Source organism: Bos indicus x Bos taurus, chromosome 8 (genome assembly GCF_003369695.1).
Source record: "Bos indicus x Bos taurus breed Angus x Brahman F1 hybrid chromosome 8, Bos_hybrid_MaternalHap_v2.0, whole genome shotgun sequence".
NCBI classification, from domain to species: domain Eukaryota; kingdom Metazoa; phylum Chordata; class Mammalia; order Artiodactyla; family Bovidae; genus Bos; species Bos indicus x Bos taurus.
This window is the reverse complement of record NC_040083.1, coordinates 95,410,018-95,429,416: the sequence shown is the minus strand read 5'-3', so window position 1 is coordinate 95,429,416 and position 19,399 is coordinate 95,410,018. Positions and strand designations below refer to the sequence as shown.

At 38.9% G+C, this 19,399-nt stretch overlaps 1 protein-coding gene across 1 annotated transcript in view; it reads right to left on the bottom strand.

Moving 5' to 3' along the window:
* Positions 1–4,745: 4,745 nt before the first annotated feature.
* FKTN (fukutin) overlaps positions 4,746–19,399 on the bottom strand; it is a 52,422-nt gene continuing 37,768 nt past the window's right edge. Inside the window, exon 10 of the mRNA XM_027550440.1 lies at positions 4,746–8,272. Within this exon, the coding sequence (XP_027406241.1) occupies positions 8,059–8,272 (214 nt within the window). The 3' untranslated portion in view covers positions 4,746–8,058. The remainder of the gene's footprint in view (positions 8,273–19,399) is intronic.

The window sequence follows — 19,399 nt, the reverse complement described above, 5'->3', positions numbered from 1 at the left end:
TGTTATTCAGCATGTCAGGCACACAGAGGGGGCCCCCGCTGGCTGGGGTCCTACTCTGTAGTTCAGTGCATCAGGCGTTTGATGGGCCAGCCTTTCTGTTGTTCAGCTGCCAGTGCTGGCGTGTTGGGGGAGAGAGGCTATGGTGATGGCGCCACCCCTATGCGTGACTCAGCAGTTTCACCTTCCACGGGCACCCGGCTTTCCTCCATAGGCATTTCCTTCCACAATCTTTTCCCTCACATCCCCTCAATCCGTCTCTCCATAGTCAACAGCAGCCCTCACCTTGGGATTGCTCCACAATCCCTAAACCCCAGCTCCAGCTGCTGCGCCTTCCAGGGGATCTATGTCCCTGTCCAGGGTATATATGGCTGTGGCCAGGACTGTCTGATTCTCATTCCATTTAAGCTGCCACAGATCAGCTGTTTCACTCTCAGCCTTAAATGTTTCTCCTCTGAGTCAGACAATTGCCCTGATGTGGGCATTGGACCCCTGCTTCTGTTTCCCCATTCGCCAAGGTCAGGTCCAATCCTAATAACACTTCTGTTTCTCCCCCTACTTCCTTCGTCCTACGGAGTTTTGCACGGGTCCACCTGTTCTTTTCCGCTGGTCAAGTACTCCTGTCTGCTCTCAGCCGGTGTTCTGCGTGCACTTCTGTGTCTGAGGGTGTATTCCTGATGTATCCATGGAGAGAGATGTACTCCATGTCCACCTACTCCTCTGCCATCTTGTTCTCCAGTTGATCATATTTTTATGTCAGTCTCTAATTTCCTTTTTTCTGCTCCATTGATCTATGTGTCTATCGCTTTACCAACACCATTCTGCCTTGATTACTGCATTAGTTTGCTAGGGCTGCCTAACAAAGTGTGACAGACCAGGTGGCTTAAAATAGAAATTTATTTTCTCACAGTTCTGGAGGCTAGATCAAGCTGTTGGCAGGACTGGTTTCTTCTGAGGGCCTCTCTCCTTGACTTGTAGATGGCCATCCTCTCCCTAATCTTCACCTGATCTTCCCTCTGTGCTTGTCTGAATCCTAATCTTTTCTTATAAAGATACCATTCATATCGAATTAGGGTCCAACCATAAAACCTATCTCACCTTAATTTGAGAAGTACTGTACTGGTGGCAAGATTACTATTTTACTAGATTGCTTATGAATGTTAGTGGCTATTATTTCTACTGCAAGCTTTAAAAATAAACACAAAATATCTCAAGTAATTAGAAAAGTTTTATTCATCATCCCAAACAGGATTATATATTACAAATTCTGATCAAAATAATATTAAAGGTGTTTTCAGTAGTACCACAAACTAACTGTACCTGAAGATAAAGTCAAATAGTAAACTAAATGGCAACCCACGCCAGTATTCTTGCCTGGAGAATCCCAGGACAGAGGAGCCTAGCAGGCTACAGTCCATGGGGTCGCAAAGTGTTGGGCACGACTTAGCAACTAAACAAAGTATACACTGAAATTTACTCACATTTGAAATATCACTTTGTTTAGAAAAATTAACATTTTTCTGGTTATGGTGTAGGACACACAAATAGCTACTTTGATTTTTATTTAACAAACACATGAACCATTCCCCATGCTCCGAATGAGTCATCATAAGTCTATAAAATCTTGTAATTTTTTTTAATGGTACTTGAGACAGTTTATATTGTTTTATAGAACAAAATACAACACTTCTAATTCTGCTCATACTGCCTTTCAACTCCACGGTGAGAGCTGTGCATAAAAGCATAGCAGCTTGGGCAGCTCCTGAGTTCCAACACAATCTCTGCATTGGGCTGGGTTGGGAGATGGCAAGGAAGGCATTCTAAGATATAAGTTCTGAGAATAAAGAAACGGAGATTTCCCTCAAGAAAATTTATACTTGTCTCCCTTATAAGCACAGGTCCCATACAAAAAGTATTACCACTGAATTGCTCTGAGTTATAAGCTATAATTAAGATTTCAGTCTGATGTGGAACAGCTTAAAATAGCATCACAGACCCTGTTGATTCTTGCCTAGTTGAAACAGAAACATAAATTTGGGTGAAGAAGGTGGAAATGATTATCAATACCCCTTTAATAATACTGATATAGGTATTCATGGGCACAGAAAATTAAGTAAAGTTAGTATTCCAAATTCTCTCCCTCTCCAAATCACTTATACCTGATTTTGGCTGGGCAGAGATTTACTAACAAGGAGGTGAGGGTTTACTTCCAGGAAAAGCTATAATATTGAGACAGAAGTTCAGGGCAGAGCAAGAACCAAATATAGGGAAGTACAGAGAGTGATCTGCTTGGGACCTAGGAATGAGGTGGCATATGGAATAGCATAAGGAGACCCTAGAAGAGAAGCACTTGACCAATAAAATGAAAATACCTGTTCTATTTAGAGAAGGAAGCACCATGGTAATATCTTTGAATTCATAAACCATACAATTCAATGCCTTATTATAATGAAACATTCTTTTTTTCCCTAAGCAAACTTAGTCATGCAATCTTCGGAGTAGGGACTATGTCCTACCCCAGTTTCTCCCATCCCACTTGAAGAATAATTAGAAAAGGATTTGGAAGTAAAAAACAGAACATTTCTTGAGTATTTACCTAATTCTAGGTTGATACTAGGTACACTTCATTTAATCCTAACTTTAAAAAGTCAGAAATTTCCATCATTTCACCAATTCACTCATATGGAAACTGAAGCTATGAGGTTCCCTACCAAAAATCCCACATAATGAAGCTGGGACTCAAACTCCCACCTAATTTAAAAGTTTGTGCCCTTTTATGCTAATATGCAACTTTTCGTAAGTGACATGTTAGAGGTGACCTATGGCACCCCACTCCAGTACTCTTGCCTGGAAAATCCCATGGATGGAGGAGCCTGGTAGGCTGCACTCCATGAGGTCGCTAAGAGTCGGACCTGACTGAGCGACTTCACTTTCACTTTTCACTTTCATGCATTGGAGAAGGAAATGGCAACCCACTCCAGTGTTCTTGCCTGGAGAATCCCAGGGATGGGGGAGCCCGATGGGCTGCCATCTATGGGGTCGCACAGGGTCAGACACGACTGAAGCAACTTAGCAGCAGCAGCAGCAGCCTGGGTTGCAGGTCAGGAAGCAACAGTTAGAACTGGACATGGAACAACAGACTGGGTCTAAATAGGAAAAGAAGTACGTTAAGGCTGTATATTGTCACCCTGCTTATTTAACTTCTATGCAGAGTACATCATGAGAAACACTGCGCTGGAGAAAGCACAAGCTGAAATCAAGATTGACGGGAGAAATACTAATAACCTCAGACAGATATGCAGATGACACCACCCTTATGGCAGAAAGTGAAGAAGAACTAAAGAGCCTCTTGATGAAAATTAAAGAGAGTTGAAAAAGTTGGCTTAAAGCTCAACATTCAGAAAACAAAGATCATGACATCTGGTCCCATCACTTCATGGCAAATAGATGGGGAAACAGTGGAAACAGCGTCAGACTTTATTTTTCTGGGCTCCAAAATCACTGCAGATGGTGATTGCAGCCATGAAATTAAAAGATGCTAACTCCTTGGAAGGAAAGTTATGATCAACCTAGATAGCATATTAAAAAGCAGAGACATTACTTTGCCAACAAAGGTCCGTCTAGTCAAGGCTATGGTTTTTCCAGTGGTCATGTATGGATATGAGAGTTGGACTATAAAGAAAGCTGAATGCAGAAGAATTGCTGCTTTTGAACTGTGGTATTGGAGAAGACTCCTGAGAGTCCCTTGGACTGCAAGGAGATCAAACCAGTCCATCCTAAAGGAGATCAGTCCAGTGTGTTCATTGGAAGGACTGATGTTGAAGCTGAAACTCCAATACTTTGGCCACCTGATGCAAAGAGCTGACTCATTTGAAAAGACCCTGATGCTGGGAAAGACTGAGGGTAGGAGAAGGGCACGACAGAGGATGAGATGGTTGGAGGGAGGCCTGGCGTGCTGCGGTTCATGGGGTCGCAAAGAGTCAGACACGACTGAGCGACTGAACTGAACTGAACTAAGCCTGGGTCTTAGTGACAGAGGAAGAGGAGGAAGAAAGAGAAATAGCTGTTGGGACATTTCTTCAGAGAAATCCTCTTGATTGATCAAAAACTAGAATTTTTCCCAGGCTTTAAAGCTGTTACAAATTATGACTATGTGTTAGAAGGTGGGAATGTGGCACTTTCTCTGACCAGGTTTTGAGGGAGAAATGTCCCCTGAGGATTTATAACATGGAGAAAAAAAAACTGTTCAGTTTCCAGAAGATAGAATTAGGGACTTACAGACACTGGCAGCCTTAGCCTTGTGACAGTGGGTAAGGGTTTACCGGAGTGAGGGAACTCACTATAAGTGTGTTTCCTAGATACAGCTCTGGTCCCCAATCTATAACCCCCTGCTTTCCTATGTAATTTCTTGCTGTCCTATGTGCCATTTGAAGTTTTATAGCCTATAAGGCTAGAATCCATGGTTTAGGGTCACAAAGAAAAAAGAAATGAGCACATTCTATTCTCAATTACTTGCATCCATAAGAGAGTATCAATAAAGAGGAAGAGAAAGGAGTCTGCAGAAACTGGCACTTCGTGGACTGGTGCTAATGGTTTCCTGGAGAAGTGGAAGGAACAAGTAGAAATGGGATACATCTTGAGCCTAAGGGAATCAGGTGCTCCTGGATATTAAGAATATCATGACCAAAGGCTAATGCCTCCAAACATGAACTATTTCACCGTTTGGAGATAAGTTATGTTTTAGATAAAGGTATGAAGACAGTGTAAGCATTTTGGACAAGAAAGAAACACTTCCCTTTATCACCTCAGGCTCTCAATCTGAGAAGAAAGATATTAAGTGGGGAATGGCAAAAACATCCTGTAAACTTCTCGGTCAAGCATGTTAAGCAGGCATAAAGATTCTGTGCTGTGGGACTTCCCTGGTGGTCCAGTGGTTAAGACTTGGTGCTTCCTATGCAGAGGACACAGATTTGATCCCTGGTTGGGGAACAAAGGTCCCACATGCTGAGTATAAGCGTTAGTGGCTCATTCATGTCTGACTCCTTGAGATCCCATGGACTGTAGCTCGCCAGGCTCCTTTGTCCATGGAACTCTCCAGGCAGAAATAGTGAAGTGGGTAGACATTCCCTTCTCCAGTGGATCTACCTGGATCTACACAACCAAAAACAATTTTTTAATTAAAAAAAAGACACTGTGCTGTGGTCAGTGAAACAGGCATGTACTGGGAGTCATGGCACTCTTGAGTTAAGAGACCCAACTGTTTCTTGCTCAGCTCACTTCTTTCTGTGCTTATTTATTCAGCTATAAAATAAAAGGGTTAAAACAAATGTTGCAGTGAGGCTCCCTCTGGCTCTGAAAATTCAAGTGCAAGCTGATTTTCACATGAGTGCTAATGTGTTTGGGGAAATGGTGGCACACATTCTGCCATCTAGTGGTCATATTTCAGGGTTTGTCCCACTGCTCAGCTTCTCAGGATGGCTCCATTTGGAGAATTGAGATTTTATTCCAGGATCCAGATGTCAGCAGTTGCAGCAGAGGCGAGAAGGACAAGAGCTCCCTGCTTAGAGAAGGAATGAGTGGCCACCTGGTTGTCAAGTGAGAGACTGTCAATCTTGACTCCCAGGACCTCTCTGGGGACATCCATGGATGTATAACTTCTACCAAGTTAACATAAGAGGTTTTCTCCTGGGAAGGCAGGCAAACTGTACATGGAAATGGTCAGATTAGGAAAATTACTGTTGGAATACACAGGTGAGGAAAGAAAAGTGATCTGATGAGGTGCTGATTAGTGGATCCAAGGTCTCTGGTCACTTAGCAGAGTGCAATGGTTAAGAGGCACAGAATGAAGTATAACTGAATCTGTATCAGAGCAAGCCTGGCCTTCAGAGTTTAGGGAAGGGCTTTCATTCTGCCAGCTTAGGGTAGAATCCCAGATCTGAAGCCTGTGAAACCAGAAGACAGTCCAAAATAAGGTATTTGAGCAGCCAGTTGTGTACAGGGGGATAGATATGGAACCTCTATCAGTGTGGACAAGATAGTTTAGATTCTGAACCCTCAGGGACAGATAAAAAGAAATAACCTAAACAGAGAGGGTAAGACCCTCCCACCCTGGCGAACAGTGGGAAACCCAACCTGAAATGGGTAGAAATGTGTAGTGTATGTACTTCTAGATGTTAAGTTTGTGCAAACATTTCTCACTAAACAAGCTGGATTTTGCCCAGGAACACTAAAATTACCTGTTAAATTTTTTCGATCATGAAAAAGAAAAAGTTAAGGTTCAGCTATTTAGAATTTGGGTAAATTTTCTATGGGCTGATTTTATAGCAAAGAGAAAGTTGATTACAATGACCTGTCATTTGGGGACAAGTTTACTGGTAACCCTAAAAACTTAATTATGTTATTTATGAGTAGACCCAATGACAATGCACTGAAAGTTCATCCTAAGAGAGGAAGGTCATTGGTTATTATGTATCAAAAAAAGTTTTTGTTATTTTTTAATTTGGAGTGGTATGGTCATAGGTTGTAGCTTTTCCCAACCTTGCTTTGGGAAAACTTTCAGCCCATTCTCTCTTCTGGTTTCCATCTATGATATTACTATTATTCTCTAGTTTTAGAGGAAAATCTGCCAGTTTGGTCCAGAAAGTAGTCCTAAGCAGCCTAGATAAAATGTAACATGGCTTCCTATCCTAGACAAAGAAAAAAATAGCATGCTTCCTGTGCCTGATATCCCTTTACCTGTCACTTAGAATACACAATCAAAGTGATTCATGAAGAGATGGGGAGACACAGCCATTCCAACCCACACAGAGATGTATCTTAAAGGGAGAAAGGAAACCAGGGGTTTCAGACTGGGCGGTACTTGATAAAGCAGGGATGTCTCAGTTCTTGCCCCCCCCCCCCTATATTTAATAGATAGGACAACTGGGAATGGATAAAAACTTCACAAACATGATGATCTCAGGTGGGGAACAGCTGCCAGGTTTACCACTTATGTGCATTTCAGAGTCCTGATGTAGTGTTGGAAGAGGAGAGGAAACAGGCAGGTTTACATACCATGGAAATTGGTTCCTAGGCCATGAGTGAAAGATATGGAACTATAATTGATGAATAAATACAATGAAGTACATTTAGAAAAAGTAGAGATATGTCTATTAATATTTTAGTGTTAACATTAAAATTGGGATTTATAAGGATTATAAATTCATAAAATATTAAGTGACCATGAATCGCTCATATTTTACCTATTGATTGAGAATGAAATAAGGAAAATAAGTTTTATGAAATCACAGCCCTTTTGAAATCATGTCTGGTAGCATAATCTCACTTGAATAATTTGTCAAACGAGTATTATCAGGTCAATGAAAATATTCTCACAACAGCTAGAAATTGAAGCATCACACACACACAAGCTTTCTTTTCACTTCAAATATGAAAATAGAAGGTGTATGGAAATTTACATATCTTTGACAAGACTAGAAATAAACTGTCATTTTCTTAGATGATGCCCTGTGCTCTAAATCAATTCCACACCAGGTTGCTTGTAAAAGGAATCGCCTCACATCTTTTCTTGACATCACTTGAAATCTGAGCACTTGATTATTAACTCAGCCTCCACAACCTTAAAAGTAGCCCTAACATACAGGCTTAAAGGACTTATTCCTTTTTACTGGTATATACCCTTCCTTAATTGCACCTGGTAAGCCCACCTTCCAGTACAAACATTATTTAACATTCTGAAAGCACTTGTAGAACATATCATATTCTATATAAGGAATATTCTTCAAAGGGTTGCTTAATAAACGGAGGGTGAAAAGAGGCAGCATCTGTCTCACTCATGTCTGCCTCGCCATGGTAACCTACGATTGCACCTGGCACATGGAGACTCTAATAAATGTCAGAGGAGAGAATTATATCAGATGGCTCAGGAGTTAGGACTCTCTGTATCTTCAAACTTCTCATATTTCTTTGGTTCCTACTTACGTTTGACATGTATCTTTTTAAACAGTCATCTCCCTTTTGTGCAGGAGGGGAATTCTATTAATACCATTTTGACCTACTGTCTCAGTACAACTGGATAACTTCATCCCACTCAGAAACAGGCCAGACTCCATTGGGCTGCACGTTGGGGGGAGAACGCTTCCAGTCCCATGTCTTTACAGGAATCTTCCAGGTCTTACCATAGTTGGCTTCGATATATTCGACGGTTTCACAGGGCACACGAAACTTTGTGTCTACAAACTCAGTCCAGCACAGTGTAAACTTGGGAAACAGGTATCTGTGGCAAAACAGGCAATGTGGAGAGGAGTTAGGCTCCAACAGCGGAAGTTTGGCTAAGGAACCCACAGCTAGTGTACTCTGGGCCAAAGGACAGTCCCCTTCCACTGAACAGCTTTGGGGAGCAGATACAGGGGACAGTTTGTTGTTAGTTGTCCAGCATCTCCTTCCTTTTCTAATGTTAACTGTATCCCAATTTCACTCCCCTAGTCCCAGTCCCTACGGTCCAAAAACAGCGCACTCCAGTCCTAGGCTCCAGAGACGGGTAAAAAAGACTCAGACCTAACCAGTAAATTATAGTCACTACGTCAGGGAAGGGAATTTATAAAAATTAGGCAAATGGAAGTCCGTCTTGGAATTTCTGTTGGAACTACCGGGGGAAGAAGTGTTCTTGTGCAGAGGTTTCTAAGCTGTGGGATGGAAGCTGAGAACTGCTGGTGGCCATCTTTGCTGTTAGCAGGGAGAGCCTGTCTGAGACTGCGGTTAAAGCAAAAAGTTGCCAAAAGATGGAGGCAAATGATAAGAGTCTGGAAAACCCTGGGGAAGTGTTTGGGTTTGGCCGTGACAATTCCTTAAATATATAAATATTCTTTTTTAATACATTTCTAGTATTTGAAATTCGTATACATCGAGGGAGGCACGTACAGCAAGTGAGAGAGGAAACACAACCTTCCTAGTTAGCCAGAGAACCTAAATCAATCCTGGAAATATATGACATTTTCTAACAAGAGCGTCACAAATACTGTGTCTTTGTGACAGGTCAAGTTAATTTCTCTGTCCTGGGTTTCACTGTGGTCCTAAATGGCTTTTGATAATGCTAGATAGCTAAAGAAGAAATTCCCAGTCTCAGTCAGAGTATTTCTTAGACTCTTTTTCTAACTTGTACAGTAGTGAGAATTTCATACCACAATATGTGAACACGGTAAGACCCAATATACATTGGCTTTTTAAGCAAAGCTTCACCCCACCCCCTCCTCAGATGCAGGAATAGAGATCCTATGCTTGGATGTTCTGGATTTCAACAATAATTCTCTGAAAAAAACAGTTATACAAACCACCTTCTTCCTGCTCTTTTATCACCTTCCCTTTTTAATTTCTATTCTTAGTCTCAAACTTTTTTCTTTCCTATTTTTAATAGGTTGCACATCATTAAATCTCTATCAAATTCAAACTGCTACTAAAAGAACCTAACTAGAGAACACTAAAATAAGCAGCATGTGTGTAAGGTGATGCTTCCTTCACAGCATGGACTTTTCAGGGAAAAAGACAGGCATGACTCTAAGATGCTCTCCCAGGATTCTTCCTGGCTTCCATTCCTCACAAGAACCCACCCTCCCCCCTCCCCTTTTTTTCCTTTCTTTCTTTCATCTCAAATGCAAAAGAATCTCTCTAAGCTAGCCTAAGGAATATGTTATAATGAATTTAACTCAACTCATAGCAGAATTATTTCAATTAGTAAGTTTTGTTACTAAAACACGTTTCTTAAAGGTATTTTGGATCAGTAAAAAGCTCTATATTTACAAAGGAAACCAGCAGGTTTGTTAGATTTAAGTTTATATAGTTTATATTATAGACTGTGTTGTTGCTTTCAGAGAAATATTTCTGTGTTGTTGCTTTCTGAGAAATATTTCTTTCTTTCACAACATGGTAAGAACCTTTAGTAACAAGATTTGAAGTAGCAATACCAGAGATGAAAGAAATGTAAACTATCAGAGGATTAAATAAGAAAGGAACAGAGAAAAAACAGATTCAAAGTGTAATCATATTATAGAAAAAGGGATCTAACGGGGATGTTCTTCAAGGAAAGGTCAGTTCTCATGCATTTTGCTTCTCAATATCATGTTTTACTACCAGATGAACTTAAAGCCACAGATGAAAATGACAGGCTGAACAATCCTAAAGAAAGCAACAAATCCCTTCTACCCAAACCAATAGGTGCTGGCAGTTAATAGACAATCCCAGCTGGCTTCTATGAAAAGAAGGCCACAGCAAATTTCAATGCTGAGGAAGAAATAGGATACAGCATAGTTCCACCATCTGCTGGTCCCAATTTTACTCTGCACACTCATATTCATGGAATTGCTTATTTTGCCATGAGATATAACCATCCCTCATCAGCCTCTACCATCCGCAATCAGATGCTGGTCAGCAGAATGTCCACCTGTTGCATCTTATCAAGTTGACACACTGAAGTTGAAATGAGACAGAAATCACGGTCTATCTAGTAAAATAGGCCAGGAAACTTCTCTCTCAAATTTTATCCTCTACAGTTTTAGGAAAGAGGTACAAGAATGAAAAGAATGAAAAAACGTCCCATTTAGATCCCTGGTGTGCTGCAGTCCACACGGGTCACAAAGAGTCGGACATGACTGAGTGACTGACCTGAACTGAACTGAAAAGAATGAAAAACCAGGATGACAGGGTGGGTGAGACTACTACAAGTTTTATCAAAGCTTTCATAAAATAAAATGTTCAAAGCTTTCACTGAACAATGAAAGATTTACAAACAAAAACAAAACATTTAAAATATATAAAGAATCTTAAAATTACTCAAAGACAATTTAACTCAAATGTTAATTTTTGTTCCTAAATAGAAATATCCCTAAAACTGTGGTCTTCTTTTCGCCAGATAATTTTTAAGCCTTTCAGCAAAAAGAAAACTCCAGCTTCCTAGGAAAAGAGGGAAGGTAAACAAACCATAAAATGTAAAAACTGACTGTAAAATGGGATTGTGGAGAGGAAGTTGTGGGGGTAGGGTGTTAAGTGACTTAGAACATCACGCTCTGTCCAGGTTACCAGTGAATAATAACTAAGACTATAATACAGTCGATGTTATGTTAGCTTTTAAAGCCCAGATTAAGTTCTCCTAAGCAGTTTTTACTTTAAAGCTCTGAGATAGGATCAAAAACGTGCACAGATTTAATTCAGACTAAGCAAGCCAACAAAGGTCCGTCTAGTCAAGGCTATGGTTTTTCCTGTGGTCATGTATGGATGTGAGAGTTGGACTATAAAGAAAGCTGAATTCTGAAGAATTGATGCTTTTGAAGTGTAGTGCTGGAGAAGACTCTTGAGAGTCCCTTGGACTGCAAGGAGATCCAACCAGTCCATTCTGAAGGAGATCAGCCCTGGGATTTCTTTGGAAGGAATGATGCTAAAGCTGAAACTCCAGTACTTTGGCCACCTCATGCGAAGAGTCGACTCATTGGAAAAGACTCTGATGCTGGGAGGGATTGGGGGCAGGAGGAGAAGGGGACGACAGAGGATGAGATGGCTGGATGGCATCGCCGACTTGATGGACATGAGTCTGAGTGAACTCTGGAAGTTGGTGATGGACAGGGAGGCCTGGCGTGCTGCAATTCATGGGGTCGCAAAGAGTGGACACGACTGCGCGACTGAACTGAACTGAACTGAAGCAAGCCCCAATCAGAATGTAAGTTCAAAGGATCTTATCACACACAAAAAATCCATTTATTTTCTATTTCATACCGCTTTTACTTCATTTTAGTTTTGCAAAAAACAGTAGAATTTAGTTGGAATAGATTTTCCCTCACAGACATCCTTAAAATCTGTAAAACTACTTATTGGTGGCTGGATAAACTAATTTCATCAATTGTACAACCTATAAACATAATAGCTAAGTGACAAACACTGTTTTTACTGTTGTTAGTTAGCTAGGCTAAGTGAGACAGTGACAGCATCTATTACAAGCGAATCTGAACTTTTTAAACTTAAGTTTGCATTAAACTCTAGAGTTGGAATAGGAAAGCCATTTTTTAAAACAAGAATTTCTTGCAAAACAACGCTAGTTTATTCTCATTACCAATTCTGTCTTCACTTTTAACTCTTAATGTCTTTTTCTTGTGTAACTGCAGTGCCTAAGCCCTCTAGCATACTGCTTAATAAAAGCAGAGACAGCGCACATTATTACGTTTTTCCTTCTGATTTTAAGAGAAGGGAGCCCTTCTCTTAAAATCAGAAAAAAACCTACAGCCTGTTATACAAAGTGAAGTAAGTCAGAAAGAAACAAATATTGTGTATTAATGCATATATATAGAATCTAGAAAAATCGTACTGATGAACCTATTTGGAGGGAAGGAATGGAGACACAGATGTAGAGAATAGACTTGCAGACACAACGGGGGAAGGAGAGGGTGGGATGAATGGAGGAAGTAGCCAAAGGCATATATATATACACACTATCATGTAAACTAGATAGCTGGTGAGAAGTTGTTATGTAACACAGGGAGCCCAGCCTGGCACTCTATGATGACCTAGAGGGGTGGGGTGATGGGAGCAGGGAGGCTCAAGAGGGAGGGGATATATGTATAATTATGGCTAATTCACATTGTTGTATGACAGAAACCAACACAATATTGTAAAGTAATTTCCCTTCAATTAAAAAATAAATTTAATTAAAAATTAATTAATGATTAAGAAAAGAGACAAGCACTTCTGAAGTTTTACCATTAAATACGATTGCTCACTAGGTCTTTGGTATATTCCCTTTACCAGGTTTAAAGAAATTTCAGATCCCTTTTACAAGTTTACTAAAAGGTCTTTTGTTATTGTTAATTATGAAATATATCAAATGTCTTTAATGTCATCTATTGAAATAATCATGTACTTTTTTATTCCTTGAATCTTCAAGTGTTGAGAATTACACTAATACACATACACTAAAAAATTCTATTCTTTCGCATTTCATTTAGGATATTTTCCTCTGTGTTCACTAAGACAGTAATTTCCCATAACATTTTTTTTGGTACTGCTCAAGTTCAGTTTTGCTATTAGTCAAAATGAATGCATTAAAATAAGTTTTTTTTTTTCCCCAAAATAAATTATTTAATATAGGGAATAATCTATACTATGAAGGCATTGTAAAAGTTACCTATAGATTTTCTAAGTCTTTGGGAGGGAAAAGAAAAGAAAAGGAGGATTTTTAATTAGTAATTCAATTTCATTAATGAGTATAAGTTCTTTAGGTGTTCTTGAGTTGATATTATTTCCAGAAAATTTTATCATTTTCCATATTTTACCTAATTATCACACTTGAGACTTGTCTTAGTAGTCCACAGATTTTCTTTTCAGTCAGTGTAACAAAGCTGAGAGCATAAATTCTAAAGCCAAACATGCAGGGTTTGAGTATTGAATATTGTCTTTGATTTTACCTTTTATAACTTAAGAACTAGCATTTTGATTTGTTGGTCTTTGATACAGTATTTTCATTTCATTAATTTCTCTAGGTTTCCTTTCTTTACTTTCCTTGGGCTGACTGTGCTGTTCTTTTAATTTCTTCAGTTGGTAAGTTTATTTTTTAAAATCTATTCTTTCATACTTAACTGTTTTCAAGGCTACAAGTTTACCTCTATCCTTCTAACTGAATTCTACAAGTTTTCATATGTAGTTACATTAATTAACTTGTGTAAATGCTCCATTTATAGTGGATCTTTTCCAATGAGTCAGCTCTTTGAATCAGGTGACCAAAGTACTGGAGTTTCAGCTTTATCATCAGTCCTTCCAATGAACACCCAGGACTCATCTCCTTTAGGATGGACTGGTTGGATCTCCATGCAGTCCAAGGTGGTCATGTATGGATGTGAGAGTTGGACTATAAAGAAAGTTGAGTGCAGAAGAATTGATGCTTTTGAACTGTGATAATGGAGAAGACTCTTGAGAGTCCCTTGGACTGCAAGGAAATCCAAGCAGTCCATCTCAAGGGAGATCAGTCCTGGGTGTTCATTGGAAGGACTGATATTGAAGCTGAAAGTCCAATACTTTGGCCACCTGATGAGAAGAGCTGACTCATTGGAAAAGACCCTGATGCTGGGAAAGATTGGGGGCAGGAGGAGAAGGGCACGACAGAGGATGAGATGGTTGGATGGCATCACCAACTCGATGGACATGGGTTTGGGTGGACTCTGCGAGTTGGTGATGGACAGGGAGGCCTGGCGGGCTGCAGTTCATGGAATCGCAAAGACTCGGATAAGACTGAGCGACTGAACTGAACTGACTAGATGGACCTCTGTTGGCAAAGTAATGTCTCCACTTCTTAATGTGCTGTCTAGGTTGGTCATAACTTTCCTTCCAAGGAGTAAGTGTCTTTTAATTTCATGGCTGCAGTCACCATCTGTAGTGATTTTGGAGCCCAGAAAAATAAAGTCTGTCACTGTTTCTCCATCTATTTGCCATGAAGTGATGGGACCGGATGCCATGATCTTAGTTTTCTGAATGTTGAGCTTTAAGCCAACTTTTTCCACTCTCCTCTTTCACTTTCATCAAGACGCTCTTTAGTTCCTCTTCACTTTCTGCCATAAGGGTGGTGTCATCTGCATATCTCAGGTTATTGATATTTCTCCCAGCAGTCTTGATTCCAGCTTGTGCTTCTTCCAGCCCAGCGTTTCTCATGATGTACTCTGCATATAAGTTAAATAAGCAGGGTGACAATATACAGCCTTAAGGAACTCCTTTTCCTATTTGGAACCAGTCTGTTGTTCCATGTCCAGTTATAACTATTTGATCCTGACCTGCATACAGATTTCTCAAGAGGCAGGTCAGGTGGTCTGGTAGTCTCATCTCTTTCAGAATTTTCCACAGTTTTTTGTGATCCACACAGCCAAAGGATTTGGCATAGTCAATAAAGCAGAAATAGGTATTTTTCTGAAACTCTCTTGCTTTTTTGATGATCCAGCGGGTGTTGGCAGTTTGATTTCTGGTTCCTCTGCCTTTTCTAAAACCAGCTTGAACATCTGGAAGTTCACGGTTCATGTATTACTGAAGCCTGGCTCGGAGAATTTTGAGCATTACTTTACTAGCGTGTGAGATGAGTGCAAATGTGTGGTAGTTTGAGCATTCTTTGGCATTGCCTTTCTTTGGGATTGGAATGAAAACCGACCTTTTCCAGTCCTGTGGCCACTGCTGAGTTTTCCAAATTTGCTGGCATATTAAGTGCAGCACTTTCACAGCATCATCTTTTAGGATCTGAAACAGCTCAACTGGAATTCCATCACCTCCACTAGATTTGTTCATAGTGATGCTTCCTAAGGCCCTCTTGACTTCACATTCCAGGATATCTGGCTCTAGGTGAGTGACCACACCATCGTGATTATCTGGGTTGTGAAGATCTTTTTTGTACAGTTCCTCTGTGTATTCTTGCCACCTCTTCTTATTATCTTCTGCTTCTGTTAGGTCCATTTCTGTCCTTTATTGAGCCCATCTTATCTCTAATTTTCTGGAAGAGATCTCTAGTCTTTCCCATTCTATTATTTTCCTCTATTTCTTTGTACTCATCACTAAGGAAGGCTTTCTTATCTCTCCTTGCTTTTCTTTGGAACTGTGCATTCAAATGGGTATATCTTTCCTTTTCTCCTTTGCTTTTCTCTTCCATTCTTTTCACAGCTATTTGTAAGGCCTCCTCAGACAGCCATTTTGCTTCTTTGCATTTCTTTTTCTTGGGGATGGTCTTGCTCCATGTCTCCTGTACAGTGTCACAGACCTCCGTCCATAGTTCATCAGGCACTCTGTTGTTTAGATCTAGTCCCTTAAGTCTATTTGTCACTTCCACTCTATAATCATAAGGGATATGATTTAGGTCATACCTGAATGGTCTAGTGGTTTTCCCCACTTTCTTCAATTTATCCTGCTTATCTGTCTTTAATTTAGAAATTCTCTTTAAATACTGCTTTTTCATTATTTACTCCATTCTCTTTTAGCTCAGCTATGTGTTTTAGATATATCCATCAGTAATATTTAGAGCAAAGGGAATATGACAAAGTGAGAATTACTCTGCCACATTAATCATGTCATTAGCATCGATTCTGCCCATAGTTTTCTAAACATTTCTAAGAATCAACTCTTGAAAACCAAAGTTACATCATGCTGACTAGTATTTTTTGAACCATCTCTTCTACTAAACTCCTCACAATCCTGCCACAGATAATACAGAAGCAAAAGACATAACAGAGATATGGCTAACAAACTTTTCAGAGACTGGGCTAGAATATAGTCTTTCTGAGGTTTTTATTGATCCCATACACCAATCCTGTCCCAAACTTCTAACATATAATGAATATATATATAGCATATACATATTTATAAGATAAAATTCTACCCATTGAACCTTGTGTATTCTACTGACTTCCACTGTGAATTGAGTGATTCCATCTATTCTATTGGCAAACTCTCCTATGCAATCTCCATAGGACAGAACTAAACTAGAGAACTAGAAGAAATTTATATCACCAATGAGTAGACAAATTAAAGCTTGTATCATTTAACACCTGAATGTGCATGCATAACGACCATATCAAAAACTATTCATCTAAAGCATGCACAAAAGTTTTCTTTAAGGTCACAGGACAAACCTCTGGACATTTTTATTTCTACTGCATAACTTTCAAAAACTATACCTTTAGCTCATTAACAAGTAATTAGACTCCAGCTGTGCTTGCTTTGTCTCAGACAATTAGTATAGTATTCCTTTTCGATATAATAGATAATGAAAAAAGGAGATTAAGTTATGATTTCAAATTTCATTCTAAACATATAAAAGGCTTCTTTTATTTTGATCTCAGATTATTCAATTTGTCCAATCAGATGCAAAAGGCTCCAAGTTTATCATTGCAATTAGGTCTGCCTTGATCAAATTCATGATTTCTGGTCCCAGATATCCCCTTGTTTCAAACCGTGATCTTGGGCTCTTTTCTCTTAGCATCAATTTTCTAAGTTATAGATTTTTTTGTTTTTCTTTTTCAACGTTTTTAATCAGTTTTTCAAGGTGCAATTTACACATAATGAAAAGCACCCATTTCAAGTTTTGACAGATATATATATACCTGGGTTATCACTAAAATAATCAAGATATAAAACATTTCTACCACCCTGCTTCCCTAAAGCTCTCTGTGCTTCTGTGGCAGGCATACAGTCAATCCACCCTGGCCCCTGGTGATCAATGATCTTTTTATATTCTTGACTGCTTTTGCCTGCTTTTTGCCTGCTTTACAATCTCAGATAAATGCAGGTACATAGTACATATTCTGCCTATCTGACTTCTTCCACTTAACATAAGGTTTTGGAGATTCATCCATGTTACTGCATGTATCAGTAGTTGGTTCCTCTCTGTTGCTAAGCAGAATTCCATTGTTTGAACATACCATAACTTGTTTATTTGGTCACCAAAAGATGGGCATTTGGGCTGTTTTCATTTTTTGGCTACCACGAATAAAACTGCTATGAACACTTTAAAATTTTAATGAAAATTCGTTTTCATTTCTCTCAGAATACTACCTTATAGAGTCTCTTATATATTCAAACAACAAAATATGTCTTAAAATTTATTTCACATAAGTAAAAAGCTGACTATTTATTCATTACGAGGTAATCTTCTCTTAAAAAAAAAACAAAAAAAACAAATGAAGAACTGCCACTTCTATATAGTGTATAAGAATACAATTACCGTATAATGTGCATTCAGTGTCCCCCCCTTTATGGTTTGGAGGTTAATTAAAGAGGGCTAAATATAGTCTAAATGTTGTAAAATATGAAGGTATAAACAGAGTAGGAAATATGACATCATTTTTAGTAAAGCTAATGTTTTAAATACACTCATTTAAAGAAATTATTCAAATCTGTCTTTTTAGCTTCACAGATGTAAGTACTCAAAAGACAAATGTGTTTTTTGAGAGCTAAAACTATGCAAGCATAGTTATCAATCTATGGAGCTGAGAGAGCCTATGAGTGGGGACTCAACAACCAATACCACTTTACAGCTTTTGAAGCTGTGACTGAAAATAACTGACGTAACAACTTCATGGCTGATTCTCCAAAGGTGCTAGGTTGGATCAAGTCATCAATCTAAGGTCACCCTTACATCTTAAGGAAACAATACAGACTGTTTGAGAGGACCTGATATTAGTTTCCAGTAATGCTCAGGTCTCACTCAGCTTGATAGATTTATCAGGACTGATTTTACCTATAACTCAGAAAGGACAGATAAATCAGCAAAAGTACCCAAATACAGCGTAAGAGAGGTAAACAGAAAAGAAAAATCTATGGAAATTCAGAGGAAGAGGAGATTTATTTCCATTTAGAGGAAATGAGGAGCAACTTCTAAATGGAGGCAACTCAATACCCTCACATAGCAGAACTGGGACATGGAATGATGTCTAATAAGCTGGTACTACTAGTGATATACTTAAAATCTTGGACCAAAATCAAGTTTCAAAACGCTGGGGTCTAAATGCAATGTGGGATCTTGGATTAGATCCCAGAGCAGAAAAAGGACATTAGTAGAAAAACTGGTGAAGAACAGATAATGTTTAGTTAACTGTAATGCACCAAGACTGGTTTCATGGTTTTGACAAAAATAGCATGGTAACAATATGTTAACATTAAGGTAAACTGGGTGACTGTATCCAGAAACTCAATATATTATTTTCTTTTCTGTGAATCTAAAATTATCACAAAATTAGCTGTCTATTTTTAAAACAATAGGGGGAAAAAAGGCAGGGAGAATAAACCATGCTGACAAAGATGACTGAGGAGGCCTGTAGATCTGCAAAGTGCCTTAAAAATGTCAAAGGATAAAACAAAACACTGAGGGTAAAATCTTGTACTTTTACTGTTATCAGAAGATTGCCCAATTACCCCTCTATTTCTCAAACAGCACAATCAAACGATAATAATAATTCCACTTCTGGGGATCTATTCAAAGAAACAATCCCCAGTAAAACTTTCACTTAATGTATAAAGATGCTCATGGAATTTTTTAGTAATAAAAAATGGAAACAATCTAAATATAAAAATAGTTAAATAAACCTATTATTAGACCCTTCTTTATATTCCTCCCAAGTCTATCTAACAAACTTCTCTCTATATTTTATGCCATACTTCCTTGTCATTAATTCTAGATAGAGTTGATCTGTATCTCAACTATACATGACACCTATTTAAATCATGTTCTGCCGATAGTACTTTAATATCTGTTTCATGGTCTAGATTATGAGATTCTTGAGAGCAGAAACTAAGTTATATTCACATCAGAATCCTTGGCACATAGCAGTTAGCAAATAAATTCTTCAGAAATGAAATGTTAAATTATATAGGAGTCACACTTGGATAAGTCTAGTCCCAC